Genomic DNA, 24211 nt, shown 5'->3' with positions numbered 1-24211 from the left:
CCTCCGTTCCTCTAGAGACTTGCGGTACACGGCTGTTAGAAGGGGGGCAAGTTCTTTCGCATACTCTGTGTAGAATAGAATTGGTATCCTGTCAGGTCCAGTGGACTTTCCTCTGTTGAGTGATTCCAGTTGATTTTCTATTCCTTGGACACTTATTTCGTTGTCAGCCATTTTTTCGTTTGTGCGAGGATTTAGAGAAGGAACTGCAGTGCGGTCTTCCTCTGTGAAAAGCTTTGGAAAAAGGTGTTTAGTATTTCAGCTTTACGCGTGTCATCCTCTGTTTCAATGCCATCATCATCCCGGAGTGTCTGGATATGCTGTTTCGAGCCGCTTACTGATTTAACGTAAGACCAGAACTTCCTAGGATTTTCTGTCAAGTCGGTACATAGAATTTTACTTTCGAATTCACTGAACGCTTCATGCATACTGGCAACACACAATATTCTATGGCAGAGCACACTCTACAACATGACAGTCGTGACCTCGATGTCTGTTTCACCGCATGCGCCATTTGGATTTTCCCTCCAGACACTGGTTTCTCAGAACTACACAAGCTGAAGTGGCTTTACAACATGTGCTGGGTCTCACCACTCACTTTGCTTACATTAAATCTATTCCTTTTCTTTGCTGCTTTTAATTTTTCTCTGTCTTTTTTTAAAATTTTGTGACATGTCTATTTTCTTCTTCATGTCATTGACAGTGTTCATATGGTACCTGTTCAAGTGATTACTCTTTTGCTATAGGACGAGGTAACAATAAATTACAACAAGCTTCATGCAGATCCACAACAAGGGCGGACTTTGGACATCATTCTGAAGAAAGTGAAGCATCGTTTGGTAGAGAACATGAGTACTGCCACAGCTGATGCTCTGGGTTTATCAAGAGCTATTCTCTGCAATGACACTTTGGTTCGCAAACTTCAAGAGCTGGAACAGACGGAGAATATGTACCGTGGGCTTGTGGATAATTCAAAAAGAGTACTACGTGCCTTTTTTGACCTCTTGCAGGTGTACAAAGGTAAGTTTGTTCTTCGAGGACCTGAATATTCTTTGCCTCTTATATGGTTAAAAACTAAATTGGTGCTCATTTCCTACTGGCATCAGTAGCTCTTCATTTTAAGATCAATCTTCTTTTGTCATGGTGTGTGAGCAGAAGGCGTGAAAAGTACATTTTTTTAAATGTTCAGTAAAAAAACTGACAAATATTTTTAAGGATTGCTGATATCAGAAGTGAGCATACAAAAGGCAGGGCTTGGGATTCACCAGTTCATTCACAGCCATAATTAGCACCAGTTTATATTATTCCACGCAGAATGTGTGAAGGCAATTCTCTCTCTGCTTACAGTATGTAATTTTGTGAATACGTACAAAATAGTTTCTGGTAATTTGAAAGTTCTTTTGTCTTGCAGAAATTATCCTTGTAATGGTAATTTTATGAATCACTTTCAATTCTACTAGGAAGCACTGGAAATATTATAATTAAAAAATAGTAGGTAACATTTTTATTTAGTGTAAAGTTAGTTCATTTTGACATTACTTTGCCAGTAATGGGAGAAGAGAAGTTTGTTGTTCCCAGATGTGGAAGTCATGACTGTATAGAATCTCCCAAACAGGATCTTAAAATTGTGGCTCATGTCGGCACCAATGATGCCTGCCTCATTGTTTCTGAAGCCATCGTGCCACATGGGCAGCTGGCACAAGTGGTGAGGACTGCTGGCCTCACTTGTGGGGCACAAGCAGTGCTTGCAATCTGCAGCACTGTACCCGGAATTTTTCTTTTTCTTTTTCTTTTTAGGCTATGTGGTATTTTGAAGTCCTCTGACATATGCCGGCTAATCAGTATGCAGGACGTGAAATCAGGTTGTGCAAAAAGACACTTCAAATATCAAAATGTTAAGGCTAAATTGCAGAAGCATTCATTGCAAAGTCCTTGGACCCACCATCCACTAAGAAACCTGTGCTTAAATTATACTCAGAACTGAGAGCTGGATGAAAGCTGAAGTAAAATGCTCCAATAATCAATGAGGTAAAAGAACGTATATTGAAAAGACTAGTTAGATACTGCAGTTGACAAAAAATTGTGTCTATTGAGATCTAAAAATGTTGTGTCTGTTGAGGTCTAAATTGAGTCTGACTGCAAAACTGTTTGGACACACCTAACCAGTGTAGGTGAAGCTCAAGTTCAAGTTAGAATGTTTTTTATCAGCCATTTGATTCTACTGTAACAGTTGTAGAACCATTCAAAGGAAGTCTCCACTCAGCAGTGCAGGAGTGCACAGTGTTTTCTTAGGCTAAGTGATATTTTGAAGTTCAGTGATGAATGCCTGCGGTTCAACATGCAGAGAGTGGAATCAACAGTGTAAAAAGTAAAGACACTTTGAATGTCAAAATTTTAACAGTAAATTTGTACCCCACTCATACAATTATAGTTGGTGATAACTTCAATCTACACCTGATACATTGGCAAAAATACATGTTTAAAGCTGGTGGTAGGCATAAAATGTCGTCCGAAATCGTACTGAATGCTTTCTCAGAAAAGCATTTTGAACAATTAGTTCAGGAGTCCATTCAAAGTGTAAATGGCTGTGAAAACATTGACCTCTTAGCAACAAATAATTCTGAGCAAATAGTGTATCATGACAGATAAAGGGATTAGTGATGACAAGGTTCTTATATCTAGACTGAATCCTTAACATCCAAACCCACCAAATATAAACGAAAAATACATCTATTTAAAAAAAGCACATAAAAATTCACTTGAGACCGTCCTAAGAGACAGTCTCCACTCCTTCCAATCTGACTTTGTAAGTGTAGACCACATGTGGTTTAAACTGAAAGAAATAGTTTTGATGGAAATTTAGAGATACATACCAAATAAATTAAAAAGGGATGGTACTGTACCCCATGCTACACAAAGTGGGTCTGTTGCAGAAGCAGCGAAAAATTCATGCCACATTTAAAAGAATGCCAAATCCCCAAGAATGGCAGAGTTGTACGGAAGCTGAAAATACAGCATGAATGTCAATGTGAGATGCTTTTAATAGTTTCCACAATGAAACTCTTTCTTTAAATCTGGCAGAGATTCTGGTTGTATGTGAACTACACCAACTGCAAGAGGCAATCAATACCTTGACTGCGCAGTGACAATGGTGATGTTATTGATGACAATGACACTAAATCAGAGTTACTAAAAATGGTTTTCTGAAATTGCTTCATGAAAGAAGAGACAGTAAATATTCCAGAATTTGAATCAAGAACAACTGCCAACGTGGGTAACATAGAATTAGGTATCCTTATTGCAGCAAAGCAGATTAAAACACTTAAGAAAGGGAAGATATCTGATCCAGATTATATACAAGTCAGGTTCCTTTCAGAGTATGCTGATGCAATAGCTCCTTACTTAGGAATCATAAACAACCACTTGCTTGATGAAAGATCTGTACACAAAGATTGGATAGTTGCACAAGTCACACCAATACCCAAGAAAGGAAATAGGAGTAATCCACTGATGTCATCATTGCAACAGTGGTTACTTAGGATGGCTAGGAGAGTACCTATAATGGAAAAAGCAGATAAGCACTTGTTAGCATCCTGTTCAGACTATGAGTGGACATCATTTAGTTTCGTGTCTGATGGACACAGAGGAATTATGGGTTTAGCTTAAACTGATTGTAAATCAAGCTCTGTAGAAGTAAGCAGACTAAGTGGTTTAAGGACAGAAAAGATCCACTATGGTTTGATTAGGAAATTTTGCGAAGCAGAGATTGTTGCATTTTGAGTCAAAAAAGAATGTGTAAATGTTGACAATTAAAAGTTAATAGAAGTTTGTGTGTGTATAAAAGGATCATTACATGAAATGTACATCTTCCTGCACCATACCTCAGTGAAAGATCTTGCCAAGAAACCGAGAAAATTCTAGTTCAACTTCAAATCACTAAGGGTTCTATCTAGCTTGGTGTGGCAATAAGCAACAGCAAAAAGAAAGTTAAGTTTTAAATTTACCATTTAAAAAAAAAAAAATCATTCATTCAGGAGGATTGTAGAGACATACCATTGTTTGACCATCACAGTGACTCTGTATGGAAGACAGAAACAGGCATTCCTGGTGTTGAGAAGTACCTGAAACAGCTAAAAACAAATAAGTCACCAGATCTCAATTTAGTCTTACTGGGAGTACGGTACTTAATGGTATTGAGCCCACACTTAGCTTGCATTTACTGTGAATCTCTCACTCAGCACAATACCCCCAGTGACTGGAAAAAAAGTGCAGGTGACTCCTCTGTTTACAAAGGGTAAAAGAATGGACCCACAAAATTACAGACCAGTATACATTTGTTTGCCGCAAAATTGTTGAGCATGTTTTAAGTTTGAATATAATAAAAGCTTCTGTTCATAAATCAGCACTGATTTTGAAAGCATCACCTGTGCAAAACTCAGCTTTCCCTTTTCTCACATGATATCCTGAAAACCATAGCAGATTTCCTATTCCTTGATTTCTGGAAACTGTTGGCACAGTGTCCCACTATGGACTGTTAACGAAGTCTGAGCATACAGCGTAGGTTCCCAGATATATGAGTGACTTGAAAACTTCTTAATTAGTGGTACCTAGTACGTTGCACTGGATGGTAAGTGTTCATCAGAGACAAGGGTATTGTAAGGAGTCTCCAGAAAGTGTGATAAGACCCCTGTTGTTTTTTATATACATAAATTATATGATGGATAGGGTGAGCAGCAGTCTGCAGAGTTTTCTTTACACTGTAGTGTAAAGTGTCAGTGTTAAGTGACTGTAGGAGGATACATGCTGACAGAATTTCTATTTGGTGTGATGGGTGGCAGCTTGCTCTAAAAGTAGAAAAATGTAAGGTAAGAATATAACAGAGGGAAACATTCCATGTGGGAAAAATATATCTAAAAACAAAGATGATGTGACTTACCAAACGAAAGTGCTGGCAGGTCGATAGACACAAACAAACACAAACATACACACAAACTTCAAGCTTTCGCAACCAACGGTTGCTTCATCAGGAAAGAGGGAAGGAGAGGGAAAGACGAAAGGATGTGGGTTTTAAGGGAGAGGGTAAGGAGTCATTCCAATCCCGGGAGCGGAAAGACTTACCTTAGGGGGAAAAAAGGACATGTATACACTCGCGCGCGCGTGCGCACACACACACATATATCCATCCGCACATACAGACACAAGCAGACATTTGTAAAGGCAAAGAGTTTGGGCAGAGATGTCAGTCGAGGTGGAAGTACAAAGGCAAAGATGTTGTTGAAAGACAGGTGAGGTATGAGTGGCGGCAAATTGAAATTAGTGGAGATTGAGGCCTGGCGGATAACGAGAAGAGAGGATATACTGAAGGGCAAGATCCCATCTCCGGAGTTCTGACAGGTTGGTGTTAGTGGGAAGTATCCAGATAACCCGGACGGTGTAACACTGTGCCAAGATGTGCTGGCCGTGCACCAAGGCATGTTTAGCCACAGGGTGATCCTCATTATCAACAAACACTGTCTGCCTGTGTCCATTCATGCAATGTAGGCAGGTCAGTTGGTAAATCACGTGGGTGCTTTCACACGTGGCTCTGCCTTTGATACACCGGGGGCGGTTACAAGGGTAGGAGCCAGAGGGTAGGGAAAGTGGTTTGGGGATTTCATAGGGATGAACTAAGAGGTTACGAAGGTTAGGTGGACGGCGGAAAGACACTCTTGGTGGAGTGGGGAGGATTTCATGAAGGATGGATCTCATTTCAGGGCAGGATTTGAGGAAGTCGTATCCCTGCTGGAGAGACACATTCAGAGTCTGATCCAGTCCCGGAAAGTATCCTGTCACAGGTGGGGCACTTTTGGGATTCTTCTGTTGGAGGTTCTGGGTTTGAGGAGATGAGGAAGTGGCTCTGGTTATTTGCTTCTGTACCAGGTCGGGAGGGTAGTTGTGGGATGCGAAAGCTGTTTCCAGCTTGTTGGTGTAATGGTTCAGGGATTCCGGACTGGAGCAGATTCGTTTGCCACGAAGACCTAGGCTGTAGGCAAGGGACTGTTTGATGTGGAATGGGTGGCGGCTGTCATAATGGAGGTACTGTTGCTTGTTGGTGGGTTTGATGTGGACGGACGTGTGAAGCTGGCCATTGGACAGGTGGAGGTCAACATCAAGGAAAGTGGCATGGGATTTGGAGTAGGACCAGGTGAATCTGATGGAACCAAAGGAGTTGAAGTTGGAGAGGAAATTCTGGAGTTCTTCTTCACTGTGAGTCCAGATCATGAAGATGTCATCAATAAATCTGTACCAAACTTTGGGTTGGTGGGCCTGGGTAACCAAGAAGGCTTCCTCTAAGCAACCCATGAATAGGTTGGCATACGAGGGGGCCATCCTGGTAACTATGGCCGTTCCCCTTAATTGTTGGTATGTCTGGCCTTCGAAAGTGAATAAGTTGTCGGTCAGGATGAAGCTGGCTTAGGTAATGAGGAAAGAGGTTTTAGGTAGGGTGGCAGGTGATCGGCGTGAAAGGAAGTGCTCCATCACAGCGAGGCCCTGGACGTGCGGAATATTTGTGTATAAGGAAGTGGCATCAATGGTTACAAGGATGGTTTCTGGGGGTAACAGACTGGGTAAGGATTCCAGGCGTTCGAGAAAGTGGTTGGTGTCTTTGATGAAGGATGGGAGACTGCATGTAATGGGTTGAAGGTGTTGATCTACGTAGGCAGAGATATGTTCTTGGTAACCAGCTACAATGGGACGGCCGGGATGATTGGGTTTGTAAATTTTAGGAAGAAGGTAGAAGGTAGGGGTGCGGGGTGTTTGTGGGGTCAGGAGGTTGATGGAGTCAGGTGAAAAGTTTTGTAGGGGGCCTAAGGTTCTGAGGATTCCTTGAAGCTCCGTCTGGACATCAAGAATGGGATTACCTTGGCAAACTTTGTATGTAGTGTTGTCTGAAAGCAGTATATCCTCTCTTCTCGTTATCCGCCAGGCCTCAATCTCCGCTAATTTCAATTTGCCGACACTCATACCTCACCTGTCTTTCAACAACATCTTTGCCTCTGTACTTCCGCCTCGACTGACATCTCTGCCCAAACTCTTTGCCTTTACAAATGTCTGCTTGTGTCTGTGTATGTGCGGATGGATATGTGTGTGTGTGCGAGTGTATACCTGTCCTTTTTTCCCCCTAAGGTAAGTCTTTCCGTTCCCGGGATTGGAATGACTCCTTTCCCTCATCCTTAAAACCCACATCCTTTCGTCTTTCCCTCTCCTCCCTCTTTCCTGATGAAGCAACCGTTGGTTGCGAAAGCTTGAATTTTGTGTGTATGTTTGTGTTTGTTTGTGTCTATCGACCTGCCAGCACTTTCGTTTGGTAAGTCACATCATCTTTGTTTTTAGATATATTTTTCCCACATGGAATGTTTCCCTATATTATATTCATATCATTAATTTGAACCCAACAATTATGTTTGTTATTGTCACTGTTGCATTTCGAAATCTTTCCTGTCATCTTATTTTCTCTTTCTGTTTTTGCAAGTAGTTGCATTTTGTATTCACCTTCTCCTCTTTACCGAATCTACCATACAATTTTATCCCACCTATATATACTCTATAATACGTAACCCACTTCCAAACCATAACCAAAAAATTTTTTTCCGCTTTCAACAGTACCGCTGCTATAAAATCCACCATTTCCAGTTCACAAACAGTTCCTTTCAGCTATTAAACAGCCATTTCGGCTAGTTCTAATAACTTTCGCTTTTTTTCCATTTCCGTTTTTCCCACATCACTGATCTTTTTTAGCCGCTTCCCACAGCTTTTAACGTCATTATTTCTTCGTCAGACAACTGTTAGCCTCATTTTCACTATCTGCCACCACAAAACCACTCCTTTTAATACATTTACACACAGTTTTTTTAAAATTTTCTCAAATTGCTCCACCCTTTAACGTGTTTTGGCGGCAACACAACCACCTAACCTTTGTGCACATCGTCGTCTACCAACCCAAGTTCACCACAGGATCAACATAGCCCAGCTATAACCAACACTTTTTCGCCATTTTTCACACCAGATCTCCAGTTGCTTTCTAGTTCACCTTTATCTCTCCCCATATATTTTTATTTTCATTTTCATTTCAGCCTCATGTTACACTTTCCACCTTCTAATACCATGTCACCCTCACAACATCCCCACAACGACCCCATTAAGTTTTATTTACATTCCCTCCGCAAACATGCCTTCGCCCTAGCCAGATTACACTCCCATATTTTATTTTCTCAGGCTTGTCTGACATTTGGCATTACCCCCAAAGGCCTCACACTTAAAGTTCCCATCTCTGGCTGTAACCCTTCTTTCCATCAGTCCCTATACCAGTTCCAAACTGAACAATCCATTGCCCTCACCCACCTAATCCTTCACCTACACATCAACTCAGCCAATGAACCCACCCGTCAACTCCTATCCTTAATAAAAGTCCTCAATCTTTCCTCTCCCACATCCACACCGGCTGTTCAGAGCATCCTCCTACAGGCCAACCGCAAATTAGAACAGCATGCCACCCTCCACCTCAAAAAACTATCCAATCTACGGGTTTCCCACCTCCGGAAAGGCAACTCACTCACCCTTCACAACCTTTCCAGCAAACCTCAATCTCCTCTCATTGCACACAGACCCAGTCTCTCCCATCTCCTCAATCTCCCACTTCCAGCTCCACTCCCCCCAAAACCTCAAAATTCCAATCAACACAATCTGGAACAACAACACCCTAATTCAGTAGTTAACCTTTCCTCCAAACCTCTCTCCCAATCCGAAACCTCTGTCGTATCCAAAGGCCTCACCTTCAGCCCCACTCCCAGATTCAACCAAACAGCCCTTGTCAAAGATTTACTGTCCTACACCCGTACTCTCTGCTGGAAATATCACTTTGCCACGAAGAAAAATGATCCTAATCCTACTCCTAATGATCCAACTCCCCAAGACACTATCCAAATTGAACCCTGCCTCGAACAGTTCCGTCCTCCGTCACAGTGGGACCCACCTCCTCTTCCTCAAAATCACCCTCTCCAAACCTTCCAGGAATTTCTGACTTCCAGCCTTGCCTCTCAATCCTTCTTAAAAAAACCTTAATCCTAATCCCAACATCACCACTGCTGAAGCCCAGGCTATCCGTGATCTGAAGGCTGACCGATCCATCGTCATTCTTCCGGCGGACAAGGGTTCCACGACCGTGGTACTTGATCGTTGGGAGTATGTGGCTGAGGGACTGCGTCAGCTTTCAGACAAAAGTACATACAAAGTTTGCCAAGGTAATCCCATTCCTGATGTCCAGGCGGAGCTTCAAGGAATCCTCAGAACCTTAGGCCCCATACAAAACTTTTCACCTGACTCCATCAACCTCCTGACCCCACCAACACCCCGCACCCCTACCTTCTACCTTCTTCCTAAAATTCACAAACCCAATCATCCCAGCCGTCCCATTGTAGCTGGTTACCAAGCCCCCACAGAACATATCTCTGCCTACGTAGATCAACACCTTCAACCCATTACATGCAGTCTCCCATCCTTCATCAAAGACACCAACCACTTTCTCGAACGCCTGGAATCCTTACCCAGTCTGTTACCCCCCGAAACCATCCTCGTAACCATTGATGCCACTTCCTTATACACAAATATTCCGCACGTCCAGTACCTCGCTGCGATGGAGCACTTCCTTTCACGCTGATCACCTGCCACCCTACCTAAAACCTCTTTCCTCATTACCTTAGCCAGCTTCATCCTGACCGACAACTTATTCACTTTCGAAGGCCAGACATACCAACAATTAAGGGGAACAGCCATGGGTACCAGGATGGCCCCCTCGTACGCCAACCTATTCATGGGTCGCTTAGAGGAAGCCTTCTTGGTTACCCAGGCCTGCCAACCCAAAGTTTGGTACAGATTTATTGATGACATCTTCATGATCTGGACTCACAGTGAAGAAGAACTCCAGAATTTCCTCTCCAACCTCAACTCCTTTGGTTCCATCAGATTCACCTGGTCCTACTCCAAATCCCATGCCACTTTCCTTGATGTTGACCTCCACCTGTCCAATGGCCAGCTTCACATGTCCGTCCACATCAAACCCACCAACAAGCAACAGTACCTCCATTATGACAGCTGCCACCCATTCCACATCAAACGGTCCCTTGCCTACAGCCTAGGTCTTCGTGGCAAACGAATCTGCTCCAGTCCGGAATCCCTGAACCATTACACCAACAACCTGAAAACAGCTTTCGCATCCCGCAACTACCCTCCCGACCTGGTACAGAAGCAAATAACCAGAGCCACTTCCTCATCTCCTCAAACCCAGAACCTCCAACAGAAGAATCCCAAAAGTGCCCCACCTGTGACAGGATACTTTCCGGGACTGGATCAGACTCTGAATGTCTCTCTCCAGCAGGGATACGACTTCCTCAAATCCTGCCCTGAAATGAGATCCATCCTTCATGAAATCCTCCCCACTCCACCAAGAGTGTCTTTCCGCCGTCCACCTAACCTTCGTAACCTCTTAGTTCATCCCTATGAAATCCCCAAACCACTTTCCCTACCCTCTGGCTCCTACCCTTGTAACCGCCCCCGGTGTATCAAAGGCAGAGCCACGTGTGAAAGCACCCACGTGATTTACCAACTGACCTGCCTACATTGTGAAGCTTTCTATGTGGGAATGACCAGCAACAAACTGTCCATTTGCATGAATGGACACAGGCAGACAGTGTCTGTTGATAATGAGGATCACCCTGTGGCTAAACATGCCTTGGTGCACGGCCAGCACATCTTGGCACAGTGTTACACCGTCCGGGTTATCTGGATACTTCCCACTAACACCAACCTGTCAGAACTCCGGAGATGGGATCTTGCCCTTCAGTATATCCTCTCTTCTCGTTATCCGCCAGGCCTCAATCTCCGCTAATTTCAATTTGCCGCCACTCATACCTCACCTGTCTTTCAACAACATCTTTGCCTTTGTACTTCCACCTCGACTGACATCTCTGCCCAAACTCTTTGCCTTTACAAATGTCTGCTTGTGTCTGTATGTGCGGATGGATATGGGTGTGTGTGCGCGAGTGTATACATGTCCTTTTTTCCCCCTAAGGTAAGTCTTTCCGCTCCCGGGATTGGAATGACTCCTTACCCTCTCCCTTAAAACCCACATGCTTTCGTCTTTCCCTCTCCTGCCCTCTTTCCTGATGAAGCAACCGTTGGTTGCGAAAGCTTGAATTTTGTATGTATGTTTGTGTTTGTTTGTGTGTCTATCGACCTGCCAGCACTTTCGTTTGGTAAGTCACATCATCTTTGTTTTTAGATATAAAATGTAAGGTAATACAGATGAAGAGAAAAAAATAATCCTCTGACATTGAAATACAGTATTAGTGGTATGCTGTTTGACACAGATTAAATATATAGGCATAACATTGCAAAGCTGTATGATACAGAACGATCATAAAGAAGGTGAATCATCTACTTTGCTTTATTGGGAGAATTCTAGGATAGTGTAGCTCAGTTGTCAATGAGACGAAATATAGGAGAGGTGTGTGATCCTTTCTTGAGCATTGCTTGAGTGTGTGGGTGCCCCAGCAGTTTGGATTAGAGGAAGACATCAAAGCGATTCAGAAGTGTGCTGCTGGATTTCTTTCTGGTAGATTCTATCCGATCAACACGTATTAAGTAAAAGCTTCATGAAATCAAATGGGAATCCCTGGAGGGAAGACGGTGTTCTTTTCACAAGGCACTATTGAAAAAAATTTAGTGAACAGGCATTTGCAGCTGAATGTAGAAGATGCTACTGCCATGAATCTATATTGTGCGTAAGGACTGCGAAGACAGTATAGAGAAATTAAGGTTGTACCGAGGCATATAGACATTCAGTTTTATCTTGCTCCATGTGCAGTTGAAACAGAGAAGAGAGTGACTAGTAGTGGTACAAGATACACTCTGCCTTGCACTGTATGGTGGCTTGTGGAGTATGTCTGTAGATTTAGCTGTAGATGCAGATGTTAAACTTTAGATGGGGTCCTTAATATGTAGATTGACACTTGCCATTGATCCAGCAACCATCACTTCACTGTAAATGAAATGTAGTTACAACAACAAAATTCTTTGTATCCTTTCTACATGAACTGGGTCATAACCAGGTTTTTCTTCTAGGTGTGTTTATTTTTTTGTCCTATAATTCTGTAATATAGGAATTACTGCCTTTACATGTCAAACAATTTTTAAATTTTGATTTTATGCTTGGATCCTGATGTATGCCGATCCCAACAGTAGTGCATTGTTCATTAAGTACAACTGTAACTTATTGTTTTATTTGTGAAAATTGCTGCACCATGAAGGACTCATAAAAAATAAATCTTGTAGGTCTGAGCGACCTGCTCTTACTTTTTCACCTTCCATTATGTATCACCGTTACTTCCCTGATAAAGTAACTACTAGTTCTGTATGCCAGGATCTTGTATGTACTTTTATGTGTGTGAGTTGGTAGTGCTGATATTTCTCCTCAAGGTGACTAATGGCCAGCAGTTTTGTCTCAGAAAATTCTGATTGAGTGTTTAGAACAAGAAAATGATGATACATGGCCAAACAAGAATTTGATGAAACTAACATATAGCACACTGGACTCGGCTTCGGGAGGACGATGGTTCAATCCCGCACCCGGCCATCCTGATTTATCATCGCCCATGCCTATCCACATGTACGTAACGCAGTCTCCGAAACATTTGCAGTATCTGCACAAACAACATATAAACACCAGACCAGAATGAATAATGATACAGAGGAATTCCTGAGAAACTATGATGCTCTTGGAAAACTATTTCCTCTTCTATTTCTGTTATTTTATGACCTACTACTTTAAGGTCTTCTAATTGTTGGATTACATTTTCCAACTGCATGCCTAACTGTAGCTCAGACATGTTCTTCTTTTCCTTATTTGTAATAATACAGTCAGTCTCCACATCTAAAGCTGGCACTATGTCTTCACTGGTCACATTAATTCTTATTATTTGTTCAGATTATAGGAACACCAATGTTCCATGCTCTTTACATTTTCCATAAAATGTTAGTTTTCCTGTACCTGTAACCAGTACATTGCTGGCTTATTGTTATTACCCAAAATTGTTAAGCCTTCTTCTTTTGGAGGAATGAATAACCATTGTTCCTCACTCAGTGGAGTAAAAGTACTAGCACCTAGTTTTGCAAACTTCCTGATACAATCTTTGGGAGTTTCCCTTATGGGTTGCAACATCCTTGCTTCACATGTGGACACAAAACAAACATTTGTTTACAAATTTTGCCAGCATGATCTAGTTCTTTACACAACAGTTGTTTGTTACTCAGTTTTACATAGTGTCACTTGGATTCAAGTAACGAATAATATTTTTCTGGCTGCATGTACATAAAAAAACACTGACTTAATCAACTTCAGAAGGTAGGTGTAATACTTTTAACAGTTAAACAGTTTGTTTTCTACTAATGGCACATTCAGTACATAACTTAATATATGGCCAGACATAAACACATCATATGGCCAGACATAAACACATCAGCATCTATTATGCATAATTACTGGTACCCGCTCTGTTCTGTGAGAGAAATTTGGAATGTCTTGTCTTTAATATCATCCCAAATTAAATGCAATTACCTAACTTTTTGCATTGCATTAATTATATGATGCCAGTATTCCTTTGTGAGCATTTACTATGACAGAAATTAGCACCTCATATTCCCTGTCTAAATTGGTGTAAATCGGTACGAACTGTATCAACATTCATTAACAGTAGTAATCACAGCTAAGTGCTGTATCTTTTGGTCAGTACTATTAACATATTCATTCATGCACCTTTGGAGCTTACTGAGTGAGGTGGTGTAGTGGTTAGCACACTGGACTTGCATTCGGTAGGACTACGGTTCAATCCCGCATCCGGCCATCCTGATTTAGGTTTCCGTGACTTCCCTAACTCGCTCCAGGCAAATGCTGAGATGGTTCCTTTGAAAGAGCATGGCTGATTTCCTTCCCCATCCTTCCCTGATCCGATGAGACCGATGACCTCGCTGTTTGGTTTCTTCCCACAAACAACCCAGTCCCCTTTTCCATGTTTTTTAACAATCATTTTCTAATTATATGCAAGACTAGCTGTTGTATTATTGAAACTTGTCAGAGTTCCTTTTACTGCTGTTACTTGCTCTTTGATCAACTTAAGTGATTACCTCTGTTCATTTTCAATTAAATCAATCTTTGATTTGAAGTAGGAAGCATCCTATTCATCTAATGTCCCAATCAATATTTTACTAATTTCACCCACAAGATTTAAGGCACCCTATTTGACTCATGTCTGGTTAATTGTCCAATTAGACCTTATGAATTCTGTATCTTTTGACATGCCATTCTAACGATTGCTCTACAGTGGTACATTCTTTATCATGTATTCCCAAACTTGTTAACTTCCGTTTACAATATACTATGATTAATGTGCCAGTCTCTCTGACCGATCAGATTTTCCCTGAAGTTCTTCCAGATTAATATAACTGATGTTTTTCGATGTCACACTGTAGATTTATACCTCGCCAATACTGTCATAATATAAGCTCGACAATGAAGGAAACTTCTCTCCACTAAAATCTTGACATTGTCCAATTTTGTACACTGCAGCAACAGAGCTCACGAGGTGCAACACTCTTGTCAGTTTCCTCATCTGAAATTCAAGAAAAAGCTCTATTTCAGTTGAACACATTTAACCTATTGGCAAATTTTTAATGGTGCATACCATTAAAATTTGTTTCTCTTTGAATGAATGACCACATTTGAGCCCCTTGTCCTTAGTACAGTGTCTGTGTGTCTAGGTTACAGCTAGCACACTGGACTCGCATTCGGGAGGACGACGGTTCAATCCCGTGTCCGGCCATCCTGACTTAGGTTTTCCGTGATTTCCCTAAATCGCTCCAGGCAAATACCGGGATGGTTCCTTCAAAAGGGCGTGGCTGACTTCCTTCCCCATCCTTCCCTAATCCGATGAGACTGATGGCCTTGCTGTCTGGTCTCCTCCCCCAAAACAATCCAACCTGACTCTAGGTTACATCTTCTGCACCTGCTTACACATTTGTCATACAATAAGACTGGATCACTTGTTTTAAAATGTTTCGGATGCTGGTCTCTGTCATAGTAACACCTCTGGGGGTTCCTCTGCAATATACCCAGAATGTTACACACTCTACTGAAAAATAATTCATGTGTTGTATAATCCGTGGCTCTATGAGGTGTGTGGTATTATACATGAATACCATGAATGGAAACCATATGTCCCAATTTGATTTAGCCCTATTGATATCGTGTCGCAGAGATTCTTTTGTAGTTTGCTGTGATCTTTCCAATGCTCTGTTTCAATGAGGATGGCAACAGAATGTCTGTACCCTACCAATCCTTAACAATCTGCACAATCTCTTTAGCACATCACTCAGAAAATTGCTATCATTGTCACTGAGTGTTACTGAGGCTATCCCAGATCTCAGAATTATTCTTTCCACAAGGACATGAGCTACTGTTTCTGTGTCCTGCTTTTGTATTTGTTCTGCTATAGTGAACTTTGTTAGACCATCCTGGCATGTTAGTATGTAGCTAATATTTCTGTCTGTTACTGTATGTGGACGATGATATCAGTATCACATCTTATTTTGCATTATTTTGTTTTTTTGACAGCTAGTGCATTTTCTCCTGAAATCCTCAATATCCTTCTTCATACTGTACCATGTTCATTTTTTCCTAATTTGGTGATAAGTTCTCACACTCCCTTGATGTCCACCTATGGGTGCATCATGGAATTCCTGCAAAATTTCCACCTTTTTTTCAGCAGTAGATAACTGCTGTTCATCTTCCTTGACTACCGGCACTTCCTCACTTTCATTTGCCCCTGTTTCGATATCAGCTGACCATACTTCCCTTATTCTCAACAGTGGATCTTTTATACAGTTGTTCTTTCCTTTTTTTGTATACAGTTTCGGAATCATACTCCTCTAATTTCAGTCTGAACTTCACTAAGCGTGAGGATGGGTTGCTAATATTTCCGACCCTCTGCAATGGTTTATGATCTGTACAGATGGTAGACTTATAACCAAAAACGTGATCTGAACTGTCCGACCACCCAAACTATGGCCAGTAACTCTCCCTCAATTGTTCTACATGTTTGCTCTGCATTGTTCAAAGATCTGGATACATATGGAACTGGAAGCTCTTTTCCAACTTCCATTTGGCTAAGAACTGAGTCGAATAGTGTCCTGGCTCAACCCAGTGGTGATTATAAACTTGTTTGAAAAATTTGGATACAGTAATTTAGGGGGATTGAGTAACATCTGTTTTAGCACTTTGAGTGCCTCTTCTTGCTGGGTGCCCCATTCATACTTTTTTTTACAACTCATGTGGTGGTTTTGCCACTTTACTAAAGTCATTTATGATGTGTATATAGTATTTGACTAACCCAAGAAAACATTTTAACGCTGTTGTTGTGCTGGGTTGGGGATATTGTGCCACTGCTTTGTTTGTTTAGGTCTGGTTTTTACCCATCTATGGTTAAGACATGTCCCAGATACATGACCTCTTCCTGTAAAAATTCTCATTTATCCATCTGCAACTTCAAATTATGTTGCCTTAGCCTCTCAAAAGCCTCACCCAATCATGCATTGTGTTCTTACCGTGATGGGCTATGTTGTCCAAATAAATAAACATTTATTCACCCTGTAAACCCATTAGAACCTAATTCATCAATTTTTGAAATGTGGAGGTGCAGAACGGAGACGCACTGGCATTCTTTTGTACTAGGAATGGGCATATGGTATAAAAAAAGCTGTCAGATTCTGTCTTTTTTTATCTAATAACACCTGATAGTATCCCTGAGCTAAATCAAGCATTGAAAAATATTTTGCCTTACCCAGTCCATCCAAAATGTCATCTATACATGGAAGTGGGAAGACTGTGTTGACAGTAATGACACCTAGTTTTCTTTAATCAGCTATCTCTCTCTATTTCCTTTTACCAGATGAATCCATCTTTTTCGGAATCATGAGTAACAGGAAATTATAGGGACTTGTTGAAGTACTGTTATATCATACTCAAACATTTGATTCATCTCCTGTTGTAATGCTTTTTTCTGCACTTCTGCTATTCTGTAAGGACGAGAGCAAATTACTTGTTCGCCTTCTTTGGGAATCAGTTTTATTTGATGTTTGATTGTCAGCTTGTCTCCTGACAAATGGGATATATCATTGTACGCATAACACACCTCTATTATGAACTGTTTTTTAGGGCATTTAAATGATCTAACCACAAGTTTTCTTTTAATAAACTGATCCTCGATTTTTTTCTCACTCGAGACTTTGTCTACTTCACTCACAGTCTGCTTCAGACTTAACCTAAATAGCAGAACTTCTTCCACTTCAATGTGAGGCATCTCTGTAGAAAGTGCCTCTTCTCGTGTATTGAACATGCTAATGTAACAAGAGCTTTTTTGTACTCTCACCAGAGTCTCTGGTAGGTACATGCCTTCCTGCAACTCTTGTTTCTTGACAGTGCCTTCTCTTAGGCTAGTACCTGCAAACTTTATCCTCAAAATACTGTCCTCACAAGGACTCAACTTTACTTTAGCCACCTGGCCTGCCTTAGGATCTGTATCACCTGTTTCCCATCAGTAAAATATCTCTCTATTGGTACCCTGTTTACCTCACCATTTCTTCGAATACTGTTGTTTACTGGCCTCTAAACAGCTCAGAATGTTGAACTCCACTGCATTCACTCCTTGCTGTTTCAGAATCTGTTTGTGGCTTTCTAAGGCTCTGCCCTTGTGTCCTTGTGCATTGCACTTCTATATCCGTACACAGTTTTAATGGGGCTACACATGATCCACAGGGTTCCCTTGGCATAGTAAATTACTACACCGTGTGTTGTAAAGAAGTCCCTACCAATTAAACTGGTGTAGAGGATATCCAATTCCCCTCCTACCAAATGAGACTTATGTTTCATTCTTAATTCTCGATCTATTCAAGATCTAAAACTGCCATCCCGTACATATGTATGACCAGACTTGTGATACCTTTAATTTTTATACTTTCTTCCAGTCTACACCTGATCTGGCTTCGCAGGTGCTTCATATTGAACAAGCTGATCCCATTATCTGGAAGAAATTTTAATGGAGTTCCTGTAATCTGTGGGCAATTCAGTACTTCAAACTCATTTTTACTTTGAATACCTTTCCCATTTTTCCATAAGGCGACTGTGATCTTACACTTTTCTTCTTCATATTTTTCACAGAATACCCTGCATTCTCAGTACATTCCTGAGCCATGTGGCTTGGCCTATTACATTCGAAGTGCACAACTGGTTTCGCTTTCTTACAAGGACCTCTGTGTCCTAATAAACTGCAACATTCACACCTGACTGTCTTTGAAGCCTCCGACTCTTGACTCGCTTGAGCTGGTTCTACTTTGCCAACTCTTTTCTCAAGTCAATTGTCTTGTGTTAAATTCCCTGGTTTGCCACAGATCTTACAATTGGCATTACTTCTGCTATCCTTAAATGTGTGCCCTACACATCCACATAAGAGATAGCTAAGGGTGATCTTCCCCATCTTGTGCTGACGACTTTTATCACCAAATCCTTTTAATTGCTGACTCTTCCATCATAGCTACCTTAACAGCCTCACTGACGGTGATGTTTTTGCCCCTTGCATGCACAGTTATCGGTATGTGCCCATCATATATACACTGAATGAGTACTGCTCTACTTAATTTTTCTGCTGACGACAAAGATCTTGCCAGTTCTGATATACAGACATGTATATGTGTGGATGGATATGTGTGTGTGTGCAAGTGTATACCTGTCCTTTTTTTCCCCCTAAGGTAAGTCTTTCCGCTCCCGGGATTGGAATGACTCCTTACCCTCTCCCTTAAAACCCACATCCTTTCGTCTTTCCCTCTCCTTCCCTCTTTCCTGATGAGGCAACAGTTTGTTGCGAAAGCTTGAATTTTGTGTGTATGTTTGTGTTCGTTTGTGTGTCTGTCGACCTGCCAGCACTTTCATTTGGTAAGTCACATCATCTTTGTTTTTAGATATATGTAAAGAGGGAAAGATAGATAGGTACTCAAATGAGATGTACGAAAGGAAAAAGTAGAAATGGTTGCTAAGATCGAAGAAGAGAAAGAAGATAGTCCCAAAAACATGAAACCCTTCCCACCCTCCTTCCCCAGGATCCCTACTTTGCTGGTGCTTGAGTGAGAAGCCGGAGGAGGTATGGTGTTAAACGTCTCCTACAGAACGGACATTCTCACCTTTGCCTTTGAAGTCCCTGAAGAAAATCTTAGCAATCCCAATGGAATGGCAAATGGTGAAGAATCAGTCACACTTGTTTGGGAGGGTCATTTGAAAGGTGTGGTGTGTGTTCTGTGTTAGCCATGATTTATTTGTTAGTGTAAATCATGCTTTAATATATAATACCCACCCCTTCCATAACCAATACAGACCCTCCCATATATATCACATTTTGTAAAAGGTATAAAATATTCTATACTAAATAGAAAATCATCACTGTGATAACATAGTTATTTGGTCATTATGCTTATACTACATTTTTATACACACATAAAAGATTATGTTCAGTTCATGTCATCTAGATATCATTCTGTTTGAATAGTACCATCATATTATGTTTTCCACTAATACTATATACTATTTGTTGCATTTCATGTTTAGAGATCACTGTTTATCCATGATTCTCTTAAGTCTATTATGTTTGAGTCATATTTATTTTCCTAGGTACTAACATTATAGGATAGATTAAGAATTCAAGAATAGATTACAGAATAGTGTATGATTTGAAGGGAATTCAGTGCAGGAAATATAGTACAGAAGAGACACCGAAAACAACTCGGGATCCGACGGTCGTCACTCTGCCCATTAACACAGAATGTTAACGTCCCTGGGGAAAACAGATATGACTCCATCCAGATCCCATGGATCTGACATTAACCTTACTCGATTACTTATGGAACGATACTTCTCATTAAAATTTGTGTTAAAGCCTCCCCACAACAAAACAATTACCACTTTACTGGGAAACACAACATTAAGTAAAGTTATTCTATTTTCTACTCTGCCATGGACAAGTTTGAATTCTTCGCACAAGTCATCTATAACATTTCCATTATCATCAAGTTTGGAAATAGCAACAGTCAAAATGTGTCCGGAGATCATCCTCGTGGCAACTTTTCGATCGATTATTTCCTCTACCTGTTCCTCCAGATTACTTATATTTATTAAGTCTGAAGTGACTAGTTTCTTCTTAAAGTCACATTCCACGTTATATGCTCACGTGTTAACACCTGAAATTTGCGATTTTACTATAGGAATTAGTTTGTCCTGCTTCTCAACACTTTCCTTTAAAGTGTGAAATCTTTGTTTTACAGCATCAAATGTAACATTGCATACGCTTTGAAATGATCCTAATTTTTCACCAAGTTCAGATTCTACATTATTATACTTATCTTCAGTATCACATTCTAACTTTTTAGCTGTCCTGAAATTGGTTACTCTGTGTCTGACTCAAGTCAGTGAACAGTTGGTTTACTTGACTACTTAACAAACCAGATAACTCCTCTCTCAAATCTGTTTTAAAATTCTCTACTTTATTAGTTAAAGTGTCAAATTCAGTCTTCAAATTTCCCATGCCTTCACATAACTGACTAAATTCTTTACTTTGTTCATCTACTCTAGCACTTAACAATCCTAAGTCTAATTCTGAACATCCAATTTATTTGAGTGTTCACTGAATCTAATTTAAGACTGAGCATTTAGAGTTGTATTTAGTTACTTTATTAAAGAAGTATTTTGAGCAGTGAATTCTTTACTTTGTGCATCTAATCTTTCACTTAAAGTTGCAATTTGAGCATTTGACTCTGTTCTTTGGTTATCTAATTTAAGACTTAGTGCTTTAATTAAATTTGCTACCTCAGTCCAGTCTGTCATTTTTTTTGTTACTGTCATGGCCATGGCTGGTTCTGATGTTTCCCTAGTTTTCTGAGTATTATCCATATTTGTCTTACTTTCAAATCATGTTATCATTAAAAAAATTCCCCCTGAATATAATAACTATACTAACAGTCTGTTATTGAACAGTGTCCTTAACTTCACACTCAATTAATTGTCTTTCACTCACCCAGCGTAGAGTTTTAGGCTGTGTCGGTGAGCAGGTGTGGAATCTGTGCCGTTGAATAGTGTGGGTACTGGCAGTGTCAAAGTTTGGTTTCAGCGTCGGTGTTGGTGAACGGATTTGTAGCCAGCACTGGTGAGCAGCAGCTCACGTCGTTGGTGTCGGTTGCTGGTTATGGGGCCCACACCACCACAATGTGTGTGAGGGCTGCTTACTCTCCACACTGGATCTTTGTCGTCGAATAGATCTCACCGTAACTCTTCTTAGTCTAAACTGTTGAGTTTTTCCTTGCGTCTTTTCTTTTATGGTATTTATTAATTTTTCACCCCTTTTTACCATTTATGAAGAATAAAACTCGGCTATACAATTTCCCTGTCTTGTTACTAATGGTTGCTATGGAAACTCACAATATCTTTTTATCTTGATTTCATTTCAGAATTTCTCTTTCTTCAAGTTTTGATCACGTCAGTCAACATGTTCTAACGGTTTCAACGATAGAATGTATAAAGTTGGATTGCTGTCCTTGTTAAATAAGTCGGCAATTCATGATGTATTTATACACCATAAAATTCTCTTCTTAGACATAAATATCTCTGCTTCTTCTATTCTACTCGTACTTTGAGCTTTAGAAACACACTTAATTAACATTTACAAACGAGTTTGGTTTTAGAACCACTCGGAAATTCAAAAACAGGCCTTGCTTCTAGCAAGTCTAGCACCAAGATTAAGAGTCTCTAGACAAATCATGTTCCAATTACAGTCATCCGACGGCCAAGGAATAATATGTAGTTACTCCTTGCATCCACCATACAAGTTCTATGGCGTGAGCGGCAAACACTTGTCGGCGTTGCTCGTCTGGCACAACTCTTGTCTTCCCACGATAAACATCCATGCTGCACACACAGACATGTGTTGTGCAGTAAATAGGCTCTCTCTCTCTCTCTCTCTCTCTCTCTCTCTCTCTCTCTCTCACACACACACACACACACACACACACACACACACACACACGTACCTTTAAAACACTGCGTGTTTGAGGTGGCAGAAGGTCAAGTGGTTCCAGAATTTACGTGGAAATTCTCGAATCACTACAAAAGGTATTTAATTTTGCAAGCTTTTGGAGCTAGTGGCTCCTTCTTCTGGTAGCAGGGTTGAAGGGAAAGGAAGAAGGCTGAATTAAAGAGACTGGTGAGGTTTAGGAAATGGGGGACAGTTTGGAGAATCACAGGTTAGGGGAGACTTACCAGACAGGATGAAAGGGAAGACTGGTTGTTGAGGACTGCACTGAATGAGATTGGCAAATCTGATTATTATTGTTGATACAAGTAATCAATATACATGATTTATTACCAGTGGCTAGTAAACTAAAGACACCATGGAAACTGGGGACATATTCGGCTGGGCACAAGGGTATCCTTTGCAAAAAGAATTGTTACATGTGATGCTCTGTATGGCCAAACAGTGAAATACTTATAACAATGGTAAACTATAGTGTCAAATCTTTAATGTGTGCAGTCGAATGTTTTCTGTTGACATCACATTTTGTTGTGCAGTTGCCAGATTTATGACCCATCTGCATGTTTATGGCCATTAGAGTGAGTCACTCGCTTCTGTAGCAACATTATCACCCATGAGCTGCAGATTTATAACACAACAAACCAAATTCATAATGGTAAGCCATTCCCACCCTCCTGCTCATTCCTGATCCCCTAATGTTGTTCTATGACATCTTTTGGTGTTTGTGAACGACAGTGATCTCTCATTAAATGTTTAATGTAGGAAGGCAATGACAAACAAAGTTCAGTACATCTTTGCAGCCATATGTCAGCAAAGGTTGTTTCTTCCAGTTTTAAAATTTTTGAACAAAATGGGTCATTTTTAGAAGGTAACTGTAATTATGGAAAATGTTCTTCATGCAATTCTATATGAAAAACATCTTATGTATAATTTAAACGAGACAAATAGTTTTAGAGATGTAAGAGTTGGAATAACATTCTGTTATGCATAATATTTGCAACTTTTGTTGCTTAGTGAGTTATGTAAATGAAAGCAGTAATTATGTGCAGTTTACTCTCAATTATTAAGGGTAACATGGGGGAGAAGATGCATAAATAATAAAAAAACACAAATAATAGAGATATTTTCAAATATGTATTCTTTGTTTATCCAAGTTCTGTGGATAGGCACTGTAGGCTTGTTTATTTGTTAAAATACTCTGTGATGTTGGTTGGCTTATGAGAGGAGTTGACATTTTTTCAAACAGCATTTCGAATTTTTCTTGTAGCAGTAATCTCATTGAAATGCTCTCTGGCCTGTATAATCCAGAGGAGTATAAACACATTGCAATACTGTATATAATCTAGAAGAGTGACAAGATGTTGCAGTGTGGTTCTTTCTTCATCCCCACTTTCACATTTACTGTCATTTTCTTTGTTTTGTCGTGAAGCAGTGGTCACAATTTTGGCATCACTCATTTACTGGAAGCCGGGTTCAGATGTATCAATCTTTAGCCACTCATTCAGGTTTTCTTCATCAACATCTGCAAAACCATTTAAAACAGATTTGTTATTTGTGCAGTTATTTCTTCATTAATGAAATGCTGAAAATAACTTTCTTCATCTGGAAGAATTTTCTTCCACGATCGAACTAGTCTGTGTGGCCTGACTTCCTGCCAGGCATCAGAAATCCTGCGTATGGCATGTATAATTGTCAGTTACTTACAGAATGCCACCAAATCATCCTCATCAACTAGCATTCTCAGGAGGCCAATCCGGTAGTGCCATTTTACTGTTGCAATTATGCCTTGGTCCACTGGCTGTATAATGACAGTCACATCAGGGGATAGAATTTTAGTACAATGAGATCATCATCAGACACAAGAAACCTCTGAATGAGATGTGAAGGGTCATTATCTAGCAATACAACAGCCTTCTATGGGAATCCTTTCTCTTCTAGAAATTGCCAAATTTGTGGTACAAAATGTCTCTGAAACCAGTTTGTGAAAATTTCACTCTCCG

General features: G+C 40.5%; 1 protein-coding gene across 3 annotated transcripts in view; it reads left to right on the top strand.

Annotated features, from left to right (window-relative positions):
* Positions 1 to 24211, top strand: part of LOC126251486 (PRKCA-binding protein) — a 100718-nt gene that overhangs the window by 45881 nt on the left and 30626 nt on the right. For all 3 annotated transcript variants that reach the window (XM_049951938.1, XM_049951941.1, XM_049951940.1), the window contains one exon: positions 744 to 1017. In XM_049951938.1, coding sequence (XP_049807895.1) covers positions 744 to 1017 — 274 coding nt within the window. The remainder of the gene's footprint in view (positions 1 to 743; positions 1018 to 24211) is intronic.

This window comes from Schistocerca nitens, chromosome 4 (genome assembly GCF_023898315.1).
Source record: "Schistocerca nitens isolate TAMUIC-IGC-003100 chromosome 4, iqSchNite1.1, whole genome shotgun sequence".
In the NCBI taxonomy this organism is placed as follows: Eukaryota; Metazoa; Arthropoda; class Insecta; order Orthoptera; family Acrididae; genus Schistocerca; species Schistocerca nitens.
Note: the sequence above shows the minus strand (reverse complement) of the source record. Positions and strands in the feature narration are given on the sequence as shown.